This window comes from Coregonus lavaretus, assembly GCF_964263955.1.
Source record: "Coregonus lavaretus genome assembly, contig: HAP1_SCAFFOLD_334, whole genome shotgun sequence".
NCBI lineage: Eukaryota > Metazoa > Chordata > Actinopteri > Salmoniformes > Salmonidae > Coregonus > Coregonus lavaretus.
Window position 1 is genome coordinate 344876 of NW_028160098.1, and position 24390 is coordinate 369265.

Genomic DNA, 24390 nt, shown 5'->3' on the forward strand with positions numbered 1-24390 from the left:
CATCCATCCCCTACATGACTCAATTACTGAACGATGTCCAAGATCATCCATCCCCTACATGACTCAATTACTGAACGATGTCAAAGATCATTGTATTATATTGTATGATAATATATTATATCCATAGGCTACACTCAGTACAGTGTTAATGATGACTTTCAGCTAATTTTCTTCCGTTTGGTGCCTCGTGAATATGACTCATGTCTCTATGGAAACATCAATGTAAATTCACCTTAGACTTTTACTCCTCACTTTCCCATTCAGGTCTATAGGGTTTTGCTGCCCCCTGCTGGAGACTGGAGCACAAGGCTGTCCCTGGCTTTCTTTGTGCAGCTGGAGGATGAGGCCCTCCTCACCTGTTGTGACGGGTCCAACAAATATCCCCTGGTGAAGCCAGGGTCCTATCTCATCCAACGCTTCAATGACTCTTATGGGAGGCAGTGAGCATTTCCCATGTTAAGCTATGGAATTAATTATACAGCATTGGATTGGTGTTGGCATGGGGTAGAGGGAGTTTACATATACCAGTCATTTCCTTTTAAATCCATGAAGGGAAGTGGACAAGTTCAAACTTAGAAAGGAGATAATAGTTACACACCCCATGTGTCCTGATAACTAAAGGAATGAAACCATATTGAGGTTGTCTGCTTTCTATACAGTTTGAGGGGGAGAGAGAGAGAGAGAGAGAGAGAGAGAGAGAGAGAGAGAGAGAGAGAGAGAGAGAGAGAGAGAGAGAGGCAGAGACACACAGAGAGAGAGAGAGAGAGAGAGAGAGAGAGAGAGAGGCAGAGAGAGAGAGAGAGAGAGAGAGAGACGGGACATCAGGTAAAGTTCTGGAGATGAGAGAATATGTGTGCAGAAAGAAACCCTCCAGTATGGTTAACCACATTCAGGCCCAGTATGGACTATCAATACAAGTGACCATTTAGAATGTGACCCAGTTCAATGGGTCTTAACAGAACTGGGGGATGTCAGCCATGAAGTTGTCTAAACACAACTCGAATATAATTTGTTTCTGATTCATTGTTAATGGATTTTCCATTAGGAACACAGGGGGAAAACCTAACACAACAACACACATAACACACAACCAATAAAAACACAGGGGGAGGAAACCACTAAAGTCATTACCATATTGTCATTTTCTAATGACAGGGAGAAAACATGTAAAATCTAGAAGACTACTTTAGATCTGGTCAAAAGAAGCCTAGTGCACTACGTAGGGAACAGGGTGTCATTTGCATTTGGGACAGAGTCAGTAACTCCTGTATGGAAATCTCTCTCTCCCTCATCTGTCTTATATATCTGCCCATTTCCCCTCCCATCCTCCCTATTCATTCTATTCTATCACCCACACCACTAGCCAGCTTCCACACATTTACAAGTTAAAGACACACCACTAGCCAGCTTCCACACATTTACAAGGTAAAGACACACCACTAGCCAGCTTCCACACATTTACAAGTTAAAGACACACCACTAGCCAGCTTCCACACATTTACAAGTTAAACACACACACATCTCCAATCTCCACCCTATTCCCTATGTAGTGAACTACTTTAGATCTGGTCAGAAGTAGCCTAGTGCACTACGTAGGGAACAGGGTGTCATTTGGGCCAGAGTCAGTAACTCCCCTGGGTATGAATTCTCTCTCTATCTTATCTGTCTTCTATATGATGTTCTCCTCTCCTCCTCTCTTCTCTCCTCTATTCACTCTATTCTATCATCCACACCACATGCCAGCTTCAACACAATATATTTACAAGTTAAAGACACACCTTGGAATAAATAGCAAAGGAAAACTACTACTGGATGGATTTTTTATTTCCCATCACCATGAATCATATTTAATAACTGAACAGTAGAAGACCTAACTTCATCTGTTCCTGACTCTAGATAGTGGATTAAAAATACCATAAATCTCCAATTATATTAAAGTACAATTCTGAACATTACTGATATACTGAGTGGCAAGTCAAGATATGTGCTGTTTTTATTGTTGGGTTAATAGCACCACCTGCTGGACAGGTTTAATGTTGCTTGACTGAGCAGTATGGGAGAATAAAAGATGCCAAACTTAGGGTCGGTTTCCTGGACATCTCCATTGAACATGCTTTTTAGTCTAGGACTAGGCTTCATCTGTGTCCGGGAAACGGCCCATATAGTTCAATTAGCAAGTAAGTAACACTACCTGTTCCATGATACTGAGGAAAATTACATTGAGACAGAGAACCAATTGAGAAAACATTTCAATGGTTCTGAATGACAACCAACATACATTAACAGCATACATCATAATTAATGTGAATATATAAGATTAAAACATTGCACTTAAAAAAATATGAATGCATTGAATTGTAATTCATAACATCTTCTGAAGATCAAATCAATCAAATCATTGTACATAAAAACAGAGCAGAATGAATCATCACATCTGGGGACCATCACCACCAGCATGACTGGTATATATGTGGACCATACTACAGTTTAACCAGCTCAGCAGTACCATTATAGAGATAAAACCCAGGATAAAGGGTCTGAGTGAATGTGGTCTGGACTCTGTGGAGGAGGGTCATTGTGTCAGAGACACTGTGGAAGGACAGAGTACCTGCCTTGTGATCCAGGTACACTCCTACTCTGGAGGACTGAGGGCCTGATACATTAGTCACAACATTATTGTGTCTGAACAAATAACTACCTCTATGACACTGTAAACTCCAGGACTTATCATTCTCTCCAAATGCACCATCTGTCCCTGTTCTGCTGATGTCTTTATATGAGACTGCTGTAACAACATACTCCCCACTCCACTCCACCTCCCAGTAACAGCGTCCAGACAGACCCTCTCTACACAGAACCATACTGTAGTTGGTGAATCTGTCTGGATGGTCAGGATATGGTTGGACTTGGCCTGTACGTGTCACCTTTCTGTTCCCTTCAGACAGAGAGAGGCGTGTGTGTGCTGTGTTTGGGTCCAGTGTGAGCTGACAGGAATCTGGGAGAAGAGCAGAGCAGAGACCAATGAGGGGAGTTAGAACCATAGATCTACTATTGCTATATATTTCTAGAGGGATTGTTAGGAGTGTCAGTAAAAAGAGACTGTTAGTTACTTCAGAATAAAGAGACTCACATTGTAAGAACTGTTCTCTGGTCTTGGGCTCTGGAGGCAGTAGAACCTCCACTATTTTCACTACAGACACACAAACACATTCACAGAGAGAGGGAATGTTATCATCATACCATATTCCACATGTATATGACTAGTAGGGAACTTTCAATGGTCTAAAGTTGATGTTCTTATTATTTTCAACACACCTGTAGTGGAGATCTTGGTCCATTCTCCTTTAAGGAAGTATTCTAGTTTCTCTCTCAGTTCAGACACAGTCTTACTCACACCTCCAAAGTACTGAAGAGGAAGGACAACGATGCTGGCTAAGTCTGAAGATACACTGGTACTGGAGAGAGACTGATAACTCTGGAGAGAGAGAGAGAGAGAGAGGGAGCAGAACCAAATGATTGAGAGTTTTAATTTCATATCACATGTATCAAGGCAGTTGAGTTACCTGGAGGAAATGGATGTGATCCTCTGTGTGTGAGAGCTGCTCCAGCTCAGTGCTTCTCTTCCTCAGCTCAGCTATCTCCTGCTCCAGTTGCTCCAGGAGTCCTTCAGCTTGACTCACTTGAGCCTTCTCTTGGGCTCTGATCAGCTCCTTCACCTCAGAGCGCCTTCTCTCAATGGAGCGGATCAGTTCAGTAAAGATTTTATCACTGTCCACCACTGCTGCCTGTGCAGAGCACTGTTAAGAGAGAGAGAGAGAGAGAGACTGACTTGTCTTACTTTAATGAGCCATCCTCATTACACTAACCCCCCCTCCTAAAAACACATTGCATGCCACCACAACCTCCAGCACCACATTCCAACCGTCCATCCAACCCCTCCTCTCCAGCTGTACAGACAGCCCCCCTGAGCCCCTATACCTCCTGAAACATCTCCACACTGTTGATCATTTTGTACAACTCAACCTCAACCCTAAGGCGTCAACAGTAATGGCATTACCCTGGCAACACAGAAAAAACATGATGAACAGTCTGTCATTGCAGAAAACGGACACCCCTCCCCAACTCCCAATTTATGCCACAGAGAGGATGCCACCAAGTTGTTGATGATCAGCACCGTCCCTCTGTATGACACCTGGGAGATGAGCCACCTCCACTTTGTCAGCCTCGACACCACCGCTTGTGACACTCCTTCCAAGTTCTTCCTAACCCACCCCTCCGAGCCCAGATACACCCCAAGCATCTTGAGCCACTCACAGCCCCACTGCAACCCCACTGGAAGCTGCAGAGGTGCCCTGTCCCTCCATGCCCCACATAACAGAGCCTCACTCTTGCCCCAGTTTAACTAAGCAGACGACGCCCCCTCGTACACCCTCAAACTATTCTCCAGGGCCTGTAGGTTCTGCTCATCCCTAACCAACACAGACGTCATCAGCGTATGCTGACACTGCTTGTTCCCAACCCTATGCCTGGCTCCCACACTCCCTGTAGCCTCCTGCGTAGCAGGCCCAGAAAGGGCTCAATAACAAGAGTGTATAGCTGCCCTGACAGAGGGCATCCCTGGTGAATGCCCCTCCCTACCCAGACTGGCCTACTGAGCCCTCCCCCCACCTTGACCATACATGAAGCCCCAGCATACAACATTTGAACACAGGCCACATAATTCTCCCCACAACCAAAACAACACATTAAACAGATATTCATAGTCCACCCTATCAAAGGCTTTCTCCTGATTCTGAACAGATTGTCTGTGATTGAGCGTCCTGGTACACAGTACGTTTGGTCCTTGTGTACAATAGAGTCCAGGTGGAACTTCAGTCTGTTAGCGAGGACCTTGGGTAAAGACCTTATAGTCCAAACAGAGCAATGCCACAGGCCTCCAGTTCTTTAAGTCGCTCAAATCTACTTGTTTGGGTTGGAGACTAAAAGCTATCCGTCTACAGCTTAGTGACAGCTCCCCCACCCCGACGCACTCACGCAACACACAAAACAAGTCCTGTCCAATAATTCCCCAGAATTGTTTAGAAAAATCCACGTCTGAGAGACAGCAGCTGAGAGTTTGTGAAAGGCCAGGGAAATGTCCATTTGATTACTCTGTGACAGAGAGAGTTTGGAAAGGTCTGTGAGCAGAACCTGAGAACACCCAGGATCACATGGGTTCTGCCCTCTATAAATCAGAGTACAACTCCACAGCCACGGCCTCATCTCCCCACAACAGAAGTTACCCACCCATCAGGCTCCCTCCTCTACCCCACAACAGAAGTTACCCACCCATCAGGCTCCCTCATCTCCCCACAACAGAAGTTACCCACCCATCAGGCTCCCTCATCTCCCCACAACAGAAGTTACCCACCCATCAGGCTCCCTCATCTCCCCCACAACAGAAGTTACCCACCCATCAGGCTCCCTCATCTCCCCCACAACAGAAGTTACCCACCCATCAGGCTCCCTCATCTCCCCACAACAGAAGTTACCCACCCATCAGGCTCCCTCATCTCCCCACAACAGAAGTTACCCACCCATCAGGCTCCCTCATCTCCCCCACAACAGAAGTTACCCACCCATCAGGCTCCCTCATCTCCCCCACAACAGAAGTTACCCACCCATCAGGTTCCCTCATCTCCCCAACAACAGAAGTTACCCACCCATCAGGCTCCCTCATCTCCCCCACAACAGAAGTTACCCACCCATCAGGCTCCCTCATCTCCCCCACAACAGAAGTTACCCACCCATCAGGCTCCCTCATCTCCCCACAACAGAAGTTACCCACCCATCAGACCAACGTAAACAATGGATTTTCTTGGTTTCCCCACTCTGTTTCTCCAACCCAAAAGAGCTGGGAGCATCCATCTCCCTCAACATGGAAAAACTAGCTCTTACAAGTGATCCTTTTTGCTTTCTCTGAAATGAAAGCCACTAGGTCCCTGCGTAGTTCAGATAGATTATCTTGTAGCTCCACCCTACCTTGCCCCACCAGCTCAACCTCCACCTCACTTATGAACCGCTCAAGCTCCCCCAGTACTCTCCTGGCCTCTGAAGAGGAAAAATATGTATACTGCTGACTGAAAACCTGAATCTGTGCTTTCCCTACGTCCCACCACTGACTGAGAGACTCAAACTCCCCCTTCTGCTGTCCCCACCTCTCCCAAAAGCCTTGGAAGTTTGAGCAAAAAGTGACATCTTGTAAGAGCTTTACATTGAATTTCCAATAGGACACCTGCCTGGGCCCTGGTGAAACAGAGAACTGAGCCCTGTACTAGGTGCAGACACATTTTGGAAAGCAAAGACAAGGTCATTGATTTTGGCTCTAACCACTAACAACCTACCCTTACACACCTCTTTTGCTACCCCTGCACTAAGATTTGTGCCATGGCTCAGCACCTGCGCCCCCTTCCACCAGACCCCCAATACACTTCATTAATCACATCACTGTGTGTCTCTTGCTAAAATAATCACGTTTAAATGTTTTGGTTTGACATATTCCCCCAGTCTCTGCCGCCGTTCATGTTAAGGAAGTCTAACCGTGAAATCTCCATAAGAGGTGGGAGGGAAATCACCACAATCAGAAACCAGTAGAGAAGCCCAGAAAGCCGCCATGCCAGAAAAAACCATCCATTTAAGCAGATTCTGAAGACATGCCCTTAAGAACCCATGACCCATTTTCTCAGCCTATACCGCTTCCTGGGTGAGAGGACACTAAACCCCTCATTCTTCATCACGTGTTGTACTGACCTTACAAACCTTCCAGGATCAATAAAATAAGACTCCAGCAGAACCTTCTTTTTCCCCTTTAGTCTCCATCAGGAACCTAGAAAGTTCTCTCACCGTATATACTGGGCCCTCAGCCTGACTGGCTGTCAGCTCTGGATCCAATGAGCCGTCTGAAAACGAGACCGCCTTGTCCTCCGCTCCCGCAGACTCACCTCCCCCCTCTTCCTCCTCCTCCATTGGCAAGGTACTGTCCTCCTCCTCCCCAGTCTCTGCCCCCCTGCACTTCCCCCTGATCAGTGCCTCTTCCCCAATGACAGGCAATATTTCCTGGGATGAGCCCACCAAGCCTTCGCCCACCGGAGTCTCTGTTACTACAGAAACCTGCCTCAGCTCATGTAGCCCAGCTGCAACCTCCCCACCACCGCTTTCTCCACGGCCTGCGCACCACCACTTGACCCTGCTCTACTCTCCTCCTTCCTGGTACCACCACCACTTGACCCTGCTCTACTCTCCTCCCTCCTGGTACCACCACCACTTGACCCTGCACTACTCTCCTCCCTCCTGGTACCACCACCACTTGGCCCTGCTCTACTCTCCTCCTTCCTGGTACCACCACCACTTGACCCTGCTCTACTCTACTCCCTCCTGGTACCACCACCACTTTACCCTGCTCTACTCTCCTCCCAGCCTCTGCCCCCTGAGTCCTGGTAGGCTGGACAATAGAACAAGTCAAAATTCACTGAAGTCTGTAAAACGGCCAAAGAACATTGGCTGAGCTGGAACACTAGCCTGAGGCCAAAGCAAATGAATTGAAGCGAACCATCACTGAGCCTCTTCTGACTGGAATGATCCTTAGAATTCAATTTTCCCTAAATGGCACCAAAAAATGTCTACCTTTTTATTTTACCACTACAATCTGTTCTTATGACGAAACAGAAAAACATAAGTAATAAATAACAACTGGTGTAGAAAGTAAACATCCACACCTCGATGGTGCCAAGTGTGCTTATGTCTGCATTACCAGGAAGTAGGAATTATTTTAAACTTCTGACTATTTCTGGTCTAGCGATCGATGACAGCAGAGTACACTGGCCAACCTGATGTCATTAGAAAGAGGAGATTATCCTGATTAAAATGGAGTCTGACTTGAAATATACCATTGTGAGATATTTTGTGAAATAAAGAGATATACCTATATTTCCCCTAATGGAAACAATGGGACGACCTCAGAGCTCCAGGAGTACATGTTGTTTTTGGGACGTTTTAACTACCAGCAATACGCTGCCCAAACTTACATCATTAGAAATAATAGTTTATCTTGATTAAAATGATGTAGAACTTCAAACCATTAAAATTAATACATCTATTTGACATAATTGGTGAAATAGACAGACATGTCCCTATTTCCCCAAAACAATGGCAGTCTGAAAGTTCTAAGAGCAGTCTTTTATTTAACCAGCTTACCATTTATCTACGACCATTTACCTTTTTGTGGATTGTTTACATTTAGTTTACATGTGAGTCATTTAGCAGACGCTCTTAATCTAGCGGTTAAGAGCGTTGGGCAGTAATCAAAAGGTGGCTGGTTCGAATCCCCGAGCCGACTAGGTGAGAAATCTGTACCCTTGTACATCAACAGATTTAGGCACTTAACCCTAGTCGTTCTGAATAAGAGCGTCTGCTAAATGACTCACATGTAAATGTAAACTAGGCCTCTGTGAAAGCGTGGCAATAACTTATTAACTTTACATTATTCACAGACAGACTCCTCTGAAGGCAGGTAGGCAGCACACTCCTGAAAACTAACTGCTCAGCAAAGCAAAGGCTCTTTTGAGAACTACCAGATTTATATAAAAAAAAGCTCATTTTCAGTGTCTGTGTCCAGTGTCTGTTTATATGTTAAGGGGGTGTTACTTTGGCAGATAATGTCACCCATCTAAATATATATATATTATTTTTTAGATAATTAACTAAATGTATGGTGTTTTCGGTTTATGTCAGTTTCATTGTTTGTTATGCTATGAATTGTTATTTTATGGTTGTAAGTGATCAAATGAACTAGAACATTTTATATTTAGCAATTTTGAGTAATTACTACTTTAGTAAGGATTCACTTAGTAAGGATATACACTTTATTCGGTACTACTGCAGTTGCTAAATAATTCCAATAGATGGCAGCATAAGACCATGAATGACATTTCAGAAGATTAGTTTAGTTCTCTCCCTGGATACACCACCACTCCCCCTCACAGGAAAACTCCTGCCTGAGCTTTTTACTGTCCCTTTCCACACTGCTAACGCAAGAGGAAGGACTGAAAACACATTACTGTGAAGTAATATAATGATGATTCATGTTTATTATTACCTGTTTTTATGCTCATGTTTTAAAATTATACCTCATTACTATAACGATTATCAAAAAGCGCGAACATTAATTCAGTCACCTCTGGTCGACAAAAATGTATTTTTCTAGTAAATTCATTGTCAAATTCATCAACCAGCACAGAGCCACTCTGCCTTCTCGAACAAGTAGCCAACTCAACAAGCCCCGCAAAAAGCTTGTGCCGTCAGCGGCAGCGAGCACTCTGCCTTCTAGCACAAGCGAGGGGCATGTTGAGGTAAATATTCTAACCGCGATGGTTGCATGATTTATTGGTGGGCTGGAATATATGAGATATTAAGATGATTTCATAACGCATGTTTACTAGGGATGAGGTTAGCACATCTGACTAGTGATTATTTGGCCGGGGTTCAATACCTGCTAGAGTAATATTTTGTTGCTCTCCCAAAAGCAACACAGGCCTAATACGAGATATATAGCTAACTGTCAAGTTGTGCGTGATTTCTGGCTGACCACAGCTCTGCCCAAACTTGAAAACGGCTTTATCCTTGATGAACGCAAAGGACAACTCAAAACTGTTCACTTTATGATTTTTTATTGTCATAAAGATGGAACAGAATAGGTTGATAACCTTCAAAACACACAAACAAAAACCCATGGATTAGTTACAAATAACTCTCAATTCCACTTTCTCAAAAATAAGCATAAACTAATGTTACTGAATCCTCAAACCTAACCAAACAATCATTTCATCATTTAGATTAACCTAGGATCATTGCAAGTTAATAATTAAATATCAATATCATAATTAAACATTTAACAATACACATGATTATAGTAACGTTACTGTCAAGTTCTACGTTCACATAATGAAGTCTTCACTATTTAATTTAATTAATAATTGTATTGTATGTTACAACCAAACAAAAGGGCATATAGAAGCATGAATTCACAACACATTCTGTCCTACCAGTTGCGTCTTTGGATGATCAGGAGCTGTGGTCATTGGTATCTCTTCTCAGGAATGAGTGAGAGCCAAGTAAGCTTTTACCAAACATTTCGATGCCATGCACATGCACTGCTTGTGGGTGCGCAGATTAATATGGTCCCCAGAGCACTTCCTGGTGGTTGGTTTCAACAGCTCCGGTTGCATGGTTGCCCCCTGCAGGTTGGGAGTGCTTTGAGCACCCTGGGTGGATTTAGGCTTGAGTGCTCGGTATAGCTTGTAGTCAGGAATTGACACAACACCTCCCACTTGACCTCCTGGTTCTTCAACCCAAGGAGGTCACACAGAACTGTGATGTGTCGGATTCAGTTACTCTATTTTTGATCCTGTTGCTGCTGCTCTTCAACTGGAAGCAAGAAAACTATCCGTCTGACATCCCTGTGAAGAACTGTTGCTGGTATCTTGATTGAATCTTTTTCCATCTTTTTAGTGGGCTTCACAGTTGCGACTGGGTAGCTGGGGACGGATCGGAGATATACATCCCTCACAATTCCCTTCTTGTCAGTGTTAACGTCAATAACTCTGGCAAGCCTGTACTGACCTCTCAAGGCGTTCTGGTCGGCCAGCCAGACGACATCTCCAATTGCCACATTCCTGTGAGCAGTGTGCCACTTGGTCCGGACAAACAGGTTTGGTCCGGCTAACTGACTCCATTTCCTCCAGAATCGGTCAACTTCTGTTTGGATGGTTCTTAATCTCTTGTAGGAGTAACCTTCAAAGTCAAAGGTCCCTGGATCTCCTCTGGGTCCGGTTAGTCCGAGTAGAAGTGAATTTGGGCTAATGTATTCTACACAGTCCTCTCTGCTCTGAGTCCTGGCATCAATAGGCCGCTCATTGGCAAGGTTGGAAGCCATATAAAGGAAAGTCTGAAATTCACCCCATGTGAGGACTCCATTACCTCCCAGATTGTGTAAAGCCCGCTTCACAGTTCGGACAGCGGCTTCAGCAGCTCCGTTTCTGTGAGGTGAGTCTGCTGGATGGATCCTCCAGCTCCATTCTGTGCCATGCTTGGAAACGTCGTTTTCAAGCTTCGACTTCTCCAGTCGGTCCAGAAACATGTAGAGTTCTTTGAGGGCAGGTCTGGCTCCGACAAAGTTTTTTCCAGGATCCGACCACAATTTCCTTGGATGCCCTCTCAGTGCCGTAAATCTTTGGAAGCCTTCAGCTGACTGGTCGCTGACAAGGTCTGTGTGCATAGCTCTTGACACCATGCAGCAAAAGACAATTCCCCACACCTTAAGTTTCACCTTCTTTCTCACCTCATCCTTCACTTCATAAGGTCCAAATAAGTCCACTGTGGTGTACTCAAAAGGATTGGCTGGTGTTATTCTCTCCGATGGAAGGTCACTCATGATCTGTTGGCATCTCCGGGCCTTAAGTTTCCTGCATGTCACACAGTTATCAACGATCTTTTGAGCTAGTTTCCGGCCTCTTACCACCCACGCTTTCCTTCTCATCCGGAGGAGTGTGCCTGCGATGTCTTCATGATTTGTCTTGTGGGCTTCTTGAGCTAGAAGGGAGGATACCCATGACGTGCAGGGCAAGATTGGTACTGCAGTTTTTTCTTCATTAAAGATTTGGAATCTTCCTCCACAGAGCAAGAGTCCAGTGTTTCCCTCTTTGACCACAGCAAGCCTGCTGAGTGTGGTGTCTGGCCAGGTTACATCCTTTTGGGCTGCAAGGAAGAGATCCCTGAGTGCATCTTCACACTCCATGATGGTAAGTGTAGCTTTCTTGATTCTGGACTTGATCTCAAGAGCTGAAGGAATTTCCTTTTTCTTTGGCTTGCTTGTGGTGGTGGTCTTGGCTAGCATTTCTTTCCACCTTGTGGCAGCTCTCCACACCCAGGCAATGACTCTTGTCAACCTGGTTAAACTGCTGAACTTGCTGATGTTAAGGATATTCCCCACTGAATAACCAGAAGGTGGTCTTTGGACTTGGATTTGGTGCCCTCTTCCATTAGGGCTGCTTTGCAGGTCTTTACCTTTGTCAGAGGTTGGAGATATTGGTATACGTGGAGCATGTTGGATTTTTTTCCCCACCTGCGCTCGGGTCAGTGCTGCTGTAAAACATTTCCTTTGGAGCTTGTTTATGCCTTCTTTGGCATCTGCAGCGACTTCTTTGGCTGACTTTGTCGGCCAATCCTCTACAGGTCGTTTCAGAAACTCTGGGCCGTTCTGCCACACAGAGTTCTCTTTGAGGTCCTCTGGGTTTGCTCCTCTTGTCATGAGGTCAGCAATGTTTTGCTCACCTGGAATCCATCTCCAGTCCTCAACTGATGTGGACTTCTGGATCTCTCCCACTCTGTTTGCAAAAAAGGTCTGGTACCCATAACTGTCCCTTTGGATTGCACCCAGCACAGTTTGACTATCTAACAGATGGATCCAACGTCCTACTTGCATCCGACTGTGCTTTTCAATGTATTTCCTGAGTCTTGCAGCGAACACAGCACCACAGACTTCAGCCTTCACTGGTTCTCCCTTTTGGTCAAGTGGTGTAAGCTTGGCTTTGGACTCAACAAGTCGGACCAGGATGCCTTGCTCGGTCTCCCACCTGAAGTATGCCACTGCTCCATAACTCTGGTCGCTCCCATCTGAGAATGTTATTCCCCAGGGTTCTCCAATCCTTTTGACTGGAGTCAGGCTTCTATGGAAGGTAATTTGGTTGAGGTGTCTGTATTCCTCAAACAGGTGAATTGCTTCTCCTCTAAGTCTCTCAGACAGAGGTGTGTCCCATGTGTCTCTTGTTAGAGCTTTGCCTCCAGTTTCTTGGAATGCTTTTCTGACTAAAATGGCTCCTTTCTGTTTGGCAGGTGTTGCAAGGCCTATTGGGTCATACAAACTAGCTACTTGGCTAAGCAGTTGCCTTCTGGTCAGTGGGTTTGGAGTTTTCATTCTCACTTCCTCTCCAACGAGATCTTGACTGATCCTCATCTTCTTTTGTCTCTTTGAGAAGTTTATCGAGGTCATGAGGTACAGTTTGTCTGATTCGACTAAATAACCAACTCCAAGGGCTCTGTTGTCTCCTTCTCTCACTTGGTTGGGGAGGATGAAGACTTCATCTGATGATGTTGGATGTTCTGATGTAGATGTTTGCCTCCCACTTTGGCCTGATCGGACCCACGGCTTGAGGAAGAATCCACCTGCCTTTAGGATTTCTTCGACTTTTTTGGTGGTTCCGTCTAGCTTTTCCAGGTCATTATGGGATGTCAGGATGTCATCTACGTAGGAATCCTCTTCAAGGACCCTCCGTTCCTCTTTCAGATGTGTGAACATGGGCAACTTCGCTGTTTCTCTCATGGCTAGTTGTGCGATACACCCTGCTGGTCGATCGCCCATGTTGACCCTGGTGATGGCATATTCCTCAATGTCCCCATCATCACCGTCTCTCCAGAGGAATCTATGGAGGTGCATCTCCAGGTCTTCGAGCCACACAGAATTGTACATCTTTTTGATGTCGCCGAGAGCAGCATGGATTCCTCTCCTGAACCTTAGCAGTACTGCTCGAATAGGATTAAGTACATCAGGCCCTTTCAGAAGAAGGTCATTCATGCTGCTTCCTCTAAACCTCTGGCTGCTGTTCCATACCAGTCGGACAGGTGTAGTTACAGAGTGTGGGTTTGGTGCTATCAAGTGACTGACGTACCATACTGGACCTTTCCAGTCGGCAATGATCTTTCTAGTGAGTTTCTTTGCTGCCTTCCTTTCCACCATCTCATGAACTTGAGTTGTGTATGCTGCACGCCAATCTGGTTCTCTCTTGAGTTGTTTCTCCGTCCTCAGAAACGTGGCTTCCACTGCGCTTCTGTTGTTGGGCAGGGAACTTGGATCTTCAATCCAAGGGTATTTTGTGTCCCAGTGAGGCTCCTGACTATGCACATCTGACTCCACGTAACTGAGACCTTGCCTGATTATCTCAAGCTCTCTTTCTTCACTAAGAGTCATGTCTTTGCCTCCTGGTTGACAGTTACCACAACGACATCCTCCACACATGGGTTCACAGGCCGCACCAATGCTGTCCCACTTCCACCAGTCCAAGAACTCTTTGCCAATAACAGTGGTTTTAGTTTCAGCTCTAGATTCTTGCATCTCAGCAATTTCTTGATACTTTACTGCTGTGATTCTCATAGATCATGCAAAATGAGTTTCAGAATTGTGCAGGGCCATGTCCACTACTTCACAGAGGTCTGGATGTGCTCCTCCAACGGTCTTTCCTAAAGGGCTCTCCCACAGGACAAGATCTCCTACTACCTTTACTCTCTGTGGAGCAAGTCTTCCTTCCCGGTGGCTTATGAGAAGCTCAACATGTTCTGGTCTGTGAAGGTCTTCCAGGTTGGTATCGGGGAAGAACTTCTTGAGGTGTTGTGCTTTGATTGCTCTGTGAACTTTTGCAATCTCATCCAACCCATAACAGATCAGCTCATGAGCTTTCTCCGTGCCTCTTGGTGTCTTGACTCTCACCTTGAGTAAGTATCTTTTGGTCTTCACCTTCATGGCCATGCCTCCAACTCCATGGACGACTAGTGTGATCCTTTCACTTCGAAGCTTCAGTCTCCTGGCGGCTGTGTGAGTGATGTAGTTGGTGTCTGATGCTAAGTCAATGAGAGTTCCAATTTTCTGCCCTGCGTTAGTAGTTACTTCGAGAAGCATAAGAATAACTGGTAATTCACGTGTGCTTGAGTCCATTACCCCAGGAAGGCTTCCTCCAGTGCAGTGTGATTTTGCCATGTTGGTGAAAGCATTCCTGAATTTTTCTGCCATGTCCGGGGTGAGCTCACGTATTAATCTCTCTTGCTCCTCTGTGAATGTTTGCCTCCTGGTGCTGGGTTTTTCCACTTTCACGTATTCTTTCCTCTTAGCCCCTCCTTTAAGGCAGAGAAAGAAATGGTGATCCGAGGAGCTTCCTCTTTTGCAGTCTCTGTTTCTGCAAAGGTAAGTGTCCGTACATTCCTCATCCTCTCCATGACATCTGAGGCATCTTCTGCATGCTCCCAGTCTTTCGACAGCATTCAGCTTCTCACTAGGCTTTAGTTCTTTGAACTGCTTACAAAAGAAAATCTTCTCACGGTGCTTTTCATCTCCACACACAACGCATCCTCCCTTTCTCGTGGACCTTGTGGAAGCATACCGCTTCTCCGGGTACGTAGCTTTCTTTTCAGGTTTTCCACTTACACCCAACTGGTCTAGTTTCTCCAGTATGTCCTCTTGTGTCTTTAAAAATCTTAGAAGGCTGTCGAAGTGATTGTCAGGTGTGACTCCATTTCTTGGGTTGACCATGAATGTCAGCCAGTCCCTCTTCATGTTATCCGGCAGCTTGCTCTCTATGGATCTGATGACAAGGGGATTTTTTATGGCTCCACTGCTTTCGAGCTCCGTGAGGTCATTCAGGGCCTTTTCCACAGCTTGAATCAGGTCAATAACCTTCCTTGGTTGGTGTGACTTTAAAGGAGGGATCCTCTCCAGGTCCTCAATTATCTCCAAAGCAATTGTTGGCTTGTTTCCATACCGGTTTTGGAGTACTCTAAACATGTCTTCAGCACTGTTATATGATGACAGGCGCAGGTCTCTACCTATTCTCTCGTCCACACTGTCAAGAAGTTGAAACTTCTTCACCTCCACTGAACCAGTCGGCTCTCCCTGCTTTTGCAGGCTCTCCCAGTCTTTCCTCCATCTGTGGAAATTCCTCCTAAGCCCAGTGAATTTAGGTAGACTGGTTGGTTTTATTCTCACCACTGGTTGTGGGACTGCTCTTGGTTGAAGCTCTGTAGGTCTTCTGTCCTCTTCTGCAATTCTCTGTGCGATGAGGAATTCTGTTCTTTTGGCCTCGAGGTTACTGCCGAATATTCTCAGATCTTTTACTCTGCTTTTCAGATCTGCAGTCTCATCGTGTGGGACCCATTTTTCCCAGTCTTTCAGGCTTTCACTTGCATCATGGATTAGCTTCCTCGCTCTTTCCAGCTGTAGTTCATAGCCGTCCCTGTTAATAGCAGTGACGGGAGTTTCTTTGGCTCTGTCACAGGCTTTCTCCGCTTCTTGGATTGCAAAGTCTACCTCCTCTTTACCGTATCTTGGCCAGAGGTTGAATTGGACTGCCTCTCGGATTTCCTCCAATTTCATGTCGCACTCTTCAATCGTCCTTTCAAGATCAGCCTGCTGGTCCTTGTCGAGCTTGACCTCTTCATCTCCCTTAATTCCCGCTTCAGCCAGTAGGCCAGCCGCGTAGTCATCATTTGAATCACCGACACTTCTAGCCAGGGAACTGAGCTTGCTGAACTCCTCTTGTAGTTCATGCTTAATCATACCAGCTGCAGCTTTACTCAGGTAGTTCACTTGTCTGGTGAAAGCAGATTTGGCTAAGGTCCGCTCTTGCTTCAGTTGCTTGACTGTTTTCCCAAAAGTTTCCTTGGCCATGGTGTAGAGTTTCACAGGCAATTCTTCCTTTGCGTCGACAGCTTGACTTCAGCCCTTTGATCCTCATCCTCACTGCCACGCTGGTTATCAACTGTCAAGTTGTGCGTGATTTCTGGCTGACCACAGCTCTGCCCAAACTTGAAAACGGCTTTATCCTTGATGAACGCAAAGGACAACTCAAAACTGTTCACTTTATGATTTTTTATTGTCATAAAGATGGAACAGAATAGGTTGATAACCTTCAAAACACACAAACAAAAACCCATGGATTAGTTACAAATAACTCTCAATTCCACTTTCTCAAAAATAAGCATAAACTAATGTTACTGAATCCTCAAACCTAACCAAACAATCATTTCATCATTTAGATTAACCTAGGATCATTGCAAGTTAATAATTAAATATCAATATCATAATTAAACATTTAACAATACACATGATTATAGTAACGTTACTGTCAAGTTCTACGTTCACATAATGAAGTCTTCACTATTTAATTTAATTAATAATTGTATTGTATGTTACAACCAAACAAAAGGGCATATAGAAGCATGAATTCACAACACATTCTGTCCTACCAGTTGCGTCTTTGGATGATCAGGAGCTGTGGTCATTGGTATCTCTTCTCAGGAATGAGTGAGAGCCAAGTAAGCTTTTACCAAACATTTCGATGCCATGCACATGCACTGCTTGTGGGTGCGCAGATTAATATGGTCCCCAGAGCACTTCCTGGTGGTTGGTTTCAACAGCTCCGGTTGCATGGTTGCCCCCTGCAGGTTGGGAGTGCTTTGAGCACCCTGGGTGGATTTAGGCTTGAGTGCTCGGTATAGCTTGTAGTCAGGAATTGACACAACACTAACTGTAAAGTAATGAGTGACCTTTTTAGAAAATCATAGGACATAGTCTTTGGTTGCATGCTATTTTATGCTTGTAGCCTATAACTGATGCTTTGTGGTCTTATGCAGCCATCTATTGGAAACATTTAGCAATTAAAAGTTATTAATTCACGTAAAGACATTGGTGAGGCAGCTGAGAAAAAAAGTGTATTTTTCTTATTAATTCTGTAGATCAGTCTCAAACCTGCCCCACCTATGACATGCCAATTGCTAGACTTTCACAAAGGTTACTAGGTCACACCCAGTTCAAACCACATTTAAAAAATAAAACAAATGTGTTGTTTATCAAGTGTTCTGCCTTGCAATAATACATATAATAAAAATGACTAATAAAGGTTACATAGGTTTTATTTAAAAAATAACAATAAATGCTATTTAGTACTACATAACATTATTACTAAAATAGTTTCTAAACGTGTTCTAGGCTACCCTACCCTAGAATAGGGTTAGGGGTTAGAGTTAAGGCTAATTGGTAACCCACTACACCGTGAAGGACTGAAATCCTGCAGCGCCCGCAAGGTCCCCCTGCTCAAGAAAGCACATATACAGGGCCGTCGGAAGTTTGCCAATGAACATCTGAATGATTCAGAGGAGAACTGGGTGAACGTTTCTCAATACCCTGCCCTTGATACCTGTTGTGTGAGGTCGTCGTCGGGTGAGGTCTTCGGGTAAGCTTGGCTTTATACATAGTTTGGGCTTTGTCGAGTAAGGCTAAAACTATGTATTTAGATTATAGTTAGGTATTGTAGGAAGTTATCGTGGGTTGTTGTATGTAATTATTGGAAAGTGGTTATCCCACTGACTATGAGGTGAATGCACCAATTTGTAAGTCGCTCTGGATAAGAGCGTCTGCTAAATGACGTAAATGTAAAAAATGTAAATGTAGAGTTTCTGTATAGCACTTTGTGACATCTGCTGATGTAAAAAGGACTTTATAAACACATTTGATTGATTGATTGTTAGGTTTAGGGTATTTAAAGCAACACAAAATGAATAGGTTTATAGCTCTCTTGCTCCTCCCTGTGGCCTTCTGTGGGTACTACATACCTCATTCACGACACTTGCTAGGCTCATTATCTGAGGCAGCAACTGTGTCAGATCTATAAATCAATGAGCTACACCTATCCATTTAGTTTACAACTCAGTGAACCTGCGCAGCATTCGCTCAATTCAATGACTACGAACTTACAGATGTCGACGCATATCAAATTACCCAGCAGTAATATAGAAACACTAAATGTAAAAAAAAAATTTTTTACGGTTATTTCTTAATTGAAAAAATGTATTCTGGCTGTTTAAATCGCCCACATCTTGAAAAAGAGGATGGATATGCGTTTTGTTTAGGTTATACACCTTTTTCTGTAATAAAATATGATTAACCATGACCAGAAAATTTTAATTGTTTGATTGCTATGCCCCAACCACACGTAGCACTGTGGGTCACCACAACGTGTACCCAGGTGAACAGTGAGTTTGCTCACAAAGTAGTCATAACCTTGTTAATAATAAGTTACCTGAGGTAAAGCTACAATGTTAATATGGGCTGGTCTCATTACCAACAATAGTGAAGCTGGCATTGTGACCCAGAACAATGGGCTGGGAATAGAACTTTCATTAGGCGAGTTGGTGCCACAGAGCTCAATACAACTAATAGGAGCTGGCAGGGTGAAACATGCCCTATTATTTCTAAACTACTGCAAGCATCTGGGACATATGGTAATATTATGAAACTGGGCTCCATGGCGGATGTAATTAAGTAGTTTTATCAGAAAAAGGCGTTCAAAATGTATTGTGTCCAGCCTAGTCCTAGCCCCCGCTGCCGGCTGGTCGCGCTTGTCTGCACTAGCATTATGCCCTACATCCCCACACTAGAAACACCCAAAACTATCTGTGCTAGCAAACCCTGCGTTCCACCCTTCCCCTGCGTAACCTTGAAGTTTGTTAAGAAACAAACAATTGTCTACGAAAACAGACATGTTTAACGGATTCCGCTTGGCACCAAGCAGAGAGCACACGAAAACCACTTATTTTTAAATTTACCTAAACTAACCAACTACTTGCGGTCTGTTCGTAAGTAATAAACGGAGGCAGATTAGCAACCACAACTCTTGTCGAAAGAGGCGAAATCTGCACCAACACACCCCTCACAAAAATCCCACTCACAACAAGACAAACCTTTTTCATTAACACAACCACCACCTTGTTCATTCTGGATGCAGAGTGCAGATGTTCTGCTCCAACCTGTTCGCTGACCATGAGCAACACTTCCTCCACACCTTTCTCCGGAACGCACCCGAAGCGACAGCGTTTCTTCTCCACTCGGTTGAGGCCATCACGCCGCCCTAACAAACTACCCCTACTCCCCCCTCAACTCTAAACGATAAACAGTGGAAACCAATAAACAAACCCTCAACCATGAGAAAATAAATTCAGAAAATACGCAAGAACCAAAAGAAAAAAGAATAGTAGCCCTCCTCACGAACCACAAATCTCTCACACAACCAACTTCTTCTTCTATGATATAATGGCAGTCCACAAACCAACGTTAAAGGTGCATGCCGCCACCTACTGTGCTGGAGTGTGTGGTCAATCACGGTTTCCAACATTTCTTAAATCCTCCTGCCTACCTCAGTACTTCTGAGAAAATAAAGAAGAGCCCTACTAACTTCTAATAGACCCTCCCCCATCCCCAAAATCCCTTCCAAAACCCCCCAACCCCGTCCAACCCCAATGGCCCTACACATCTTTCCCTCTCTTCAACATACTAACAACAAAATAACAACACATGCTCCACCGTTTCATCGACCATACCCTCCACACTCAAACTATTCACATGCTTGCCAACCAGATGTAATGACGAGTTCAATGTACAATGTCCTAAGCGCAATTGAGTAAACACCACATCTTCCTTCCTAATCTGATTTTTGAATCTTGGTCCATCGACCTTTCTGTAAAACTGTCAACTATTCATATAAATGCCGGCCCTAGTGCTCAGAGTACCATCTCTTCTGCCACACATCTATCAAAATGGCTCTGATCTTACATTTGGCCTCACCTCTACCCAGTGGAACATTGATATCAATTATATCTCGTTTCAAAGCTCTTTTAGCTAACTGGTCTACAATTTCATTCTGTTCCACACCCGAATGTGCTGGGACCCAGCAGAATCTAACTACTAAACCCATTCTCTCAATTCTCCATAATAACATTAATACCTTCAGTTCAACTGAGTATACTGACAGTTCATATGTTAGTCTTCTACATATCTGCACATCAAATTCAGGAACGTAAACGCCTGCTCCTGTGAGCCCACTATCTGGGTCCTTGGATCCATCTGTGAAAAGCGGTAAAAAAGCATAAAATCTTCTACCAATTTAATTGTCAACCAGTTTCACTATATCACTGACTTCTGACCAATCTTTCCTTTTCTCTACCAAGGTTAGATCAACAACAGGGTCTGGGAGTAACCATGGAGGAACATCCCCTATCACCACAGAAGGGCCAACCTCCAACTCCCTCAAACCACTCTCATCAGCAAGCTTTCCAACTGTCCAACCAAAACCACTGCCTTGTTTACTAGTATATTCCCAACAGTCATCTAGAACAGTAGCAGTGGGATGCTCAACCTCACAGCCTTTCAACCCAATAAGATAATGACCATTTTTTACGCTGTATATCCAAAGGCATCTCTCCTGCCTCCGCTAGTAAGGCACATACAGATGTTGATTTAAATGCACCAATACATATCCTTAAAGCTATATACTGGATTCTGTCCAGCTTCTGAAGCCAAGTCTTTACCTCTGTTCCATAAACTGTACACCAGTAATCAATTGTCGTCCTGATCAGAGCTCTATAAATATCCATCAACAATTGTCTGTCAGCACCCTATTCATAACCAGAGACCCACACAACCAACTACCGCGAAAGTTAATGAATGAGAGAGACAGAGACATCATTACAACACTGTACATAGCCATAATATAACGGTTCTTCTTCTTTGGAGTTTAACGGCGGTTGGCATCCAATGTGTTGCATTACCGCCCCAACTGGACTATAATATAAATCTATTTTACTTTGTGATACAAAATGGGAAAAGGGGAAAGGAACATTTAATTAAAAACCTTCCAACTAACCCTACACTCATTAAATACCCACTACCCCATTCCACTACTTTGACCCTATCTGCTCCTGCACCATGCCAACGGCCTGGGAGGACGGGACACCACAACTCAACACACCCTGTAACTCTTCTGAAGTCTAATCTTGTATGCCCAAATACTTCTCTGCAGCTGCCATCACAATATCCATTTTCTGTGATTGACATTCCATTTCTGCGGTATAGTTGATAACCATTGCTATAAACTCTAAGAAGCTAACTTTACTAAAGCATATATCACTCGTTGGCCTATCCCTCTTTGCTGGCACAGATCTACTACTCACAGGGATCCTCTCAGGATCTCTCACCCTTGACCCATCCTCCTCTACTTTCTTCACTGCCTCAGCATACGACACCTTCTGCACTAATCTGACTCTAGCCACCTCAACCTGCCTCTCTTGCACCGGACACTTCCGATCCCCAGCAACATTGGCATCCCAACAGTTGACACACACAACTTTATCCACCGAAACTACACAATCCTCTATCCCATGCCCTCCTGCACACTTCCCACATCTTGGATCTCCCTCCTACAAACTGCTGCAACATGACCATAAACGTTGCACCTGAATCAGCACAGTGGATTCGGCACAAAGCTCTAACAGGATAACTGATATATCCTAACATGACTTTGTTGGGTAAAGACTCAAAACTCAAAAGGACTGACAGTGACTCCTCTGTTTCACCACGCTCACCACCTGGTCTGTGTTTCACCAAACGGCGGGCAGTACAAACACCAGGAAGCTTAAACTTGAATTGCTCCACCTCCACACTTAACGCTACCCCAGAAATCACTCATTTCAATGGTGCCCTGTTCCTAAGAGCAAAGCAAGAAACAGATCTTGACCCAAGTTGCGTGACACGGAGCGCCCACTCCCTCTGGTCAGAAGAAACACAAACAAATATCACAAGTCCACTACAGGTTACCTTCACTGATTCAACTGCACCCAACTCTTTTCCCACCCAACATGAAACCACAAATGGATCTGCCAATAGGTATGGATCCACTTTCTCCTACAATGTAACTCCTACTGCACCAGATTCTTCTTTATCATGTCCATTGATGCCAGGCTCTGGTTCTGAGCTCTTCACCACACCTTCTACCTCACTTAACTCTCCCTCATTCATTTCCATTTCACTTCCAGAACTCAGTCTGGCGAATGGCTCACTCTGTTTGCACTTGAGTTATAACATTTGAAAGTTTTTATTCCTTTGAAACTTTTGTGAGTGTAATGTTTACTGTTAATTTCTGATTGTTTATTTCACTTTTGTTTATTATCTATTTCACTTGCTTTGGCAATGTAAACATATGTTTCCCATGCCAATAAATCCCTTTGAATTGATTTGAATTGAGAGAGAGAGAGAGCTCCATGTTAATGTATAGGGGACATGAGTCAGTCATGATTTCTCAAGGTTTTGTGATGAGGTAGCCCCGCCTTCGACTTCAAAATCAGTCGGCCCTCAGCCCAATAGGGAATGTCCTTTTGGTGTAACGGTCAAGATATTGGTTTCTCCCTCAGTAGACCCGGGTTCATATCCCGCCGGTTACATTAAGCAGTCTATTCTCTGAAAGGGGTCCAGACAGCCTGTTCCCAACGGTGGGGTCAGTGGGATTGGATAGGGGCCCCTCTCTCTCTCTCTGACTGGAGGAGAGAAGTGAAATGATGCCTCTCCTCTGGTCAACAATACTCACCTTGAGAGACTCCACAGCCTGTTGGAGCTCCTTCAGCTCCTTCTCTCTCTCCTGGAATCTCTGCTGGACCTTCTGCTGACTCATCCCCAGCTGCCTCTGTGGATAATCACTCTTCAATGAGCTACCAAGCTTTATTTGTCCAGTAGATCAATAGTATAGTAATGGGACATAGGGCCCATAGAAGATAGGGATTAACATGTTGAGGAAGTGTTTGTGTGAAATTATATTATTATATTGTTATGTGAATGATTATAGTTTTAACAGTGCACAAAACAGGGGAGCTGATTGGGTGTTTGATAACAAATTACAATGGTGTTTGACTTTAGAAAATGGTGATACATTTGGAGACTCTGGGTTAGCATATCTATATAATCAAGGTTTGTGTTCATATTTGTTCTGCTGAGGATCGATATCACTTGAATGATCTCATATTCAAACAGCCTTAGTTCCTACTGTATCTTTAATTCGTTGTTTATCAGACAGTCACCAACAAGTTGTTCTGGTCTTACCTGTTTCTCAGTCCTCTCTGCTGCAGCTGACACTGTATCATGGCCTTTATGTTCATCCATTGTACACAGATAACAGATACACTGCTGATCGGTATGACAGTAAACCTCCAGCAGTTTGTCATGATGAGAGCAGATCTTCTCCTGTAGTTGTGTGGTGGCTTTGACCAGCTTGTGCTTCTTCAAAGCAGGAAATTCATAGTGAGGTTGGAGGTGAGTCTCACAGTAAGAGGCCAGACAAGCCAGACAGGACATGAGGGCTTTCTGCTTTCTGGTCCCAGTGCAGACATCACACGCCACATCTCCAGGTCCAGCATAGCACAGAGCAGGTGGGGGAGCAGCCTGGAGTCCTGTCTTCTGCAGTTTCTCCACCACTTCAGCCAGCACGATGTTTCTCTTCAGAACAGGTCTTGGACTGAAGGTCTGTCTGCACTGTGGACAGCTGTAGACACCTTTCAGACGATCCTGATCCCAGTTTTTTTTTATACAGCCCATACAGTAGCTGTGTCCACAGGCAGTAGTCACCGGATCCTTCAGTAGATCCAGACAGATGGAGCAACAGAACAGTTCCTGATTCTCTGCCATTTTTGTGCTCTCTCCCGTAGGTTAAGCAA

General features: G+C 44.5%; 2 protein-coding genes across 2 annotated transcripts in view; one reads left to right on the forward strand and one right to left on the reverse strand.

The window, feature by feature from the left end:
• LOC311122154 (uncharacterized protein) overlaps positions 1-24390 on the forward strand; it is a gene marked incomplete at both ends in the record, with an annotated part of 314006 nt that overhangs the window by 150284 nt on the left and 139332 nt on the right. The gene's annotated exons all lie outside the window — the stretch shown is intronic.
• Positions 1808-24361, reverse strand: LOC311122161 (tripartite motif-containing protein 16-like; the record flags this gene model as incomplete). Its single annotated transcript, XM_084196559.1, has 6 exons — positions 1808-2995; positions 3131-3190; positions 3316-3475; positions 3564-3797; positions 23271-23366; positions 23780-24361. 6 exons carry the CDS (start codon positions 24359-24361, stop codon positions 2481-2483), a joined length of 1647 nt encoding a protein of 548 aa, XP_084052685.1. The 3' UTR covers positions 1808-2480.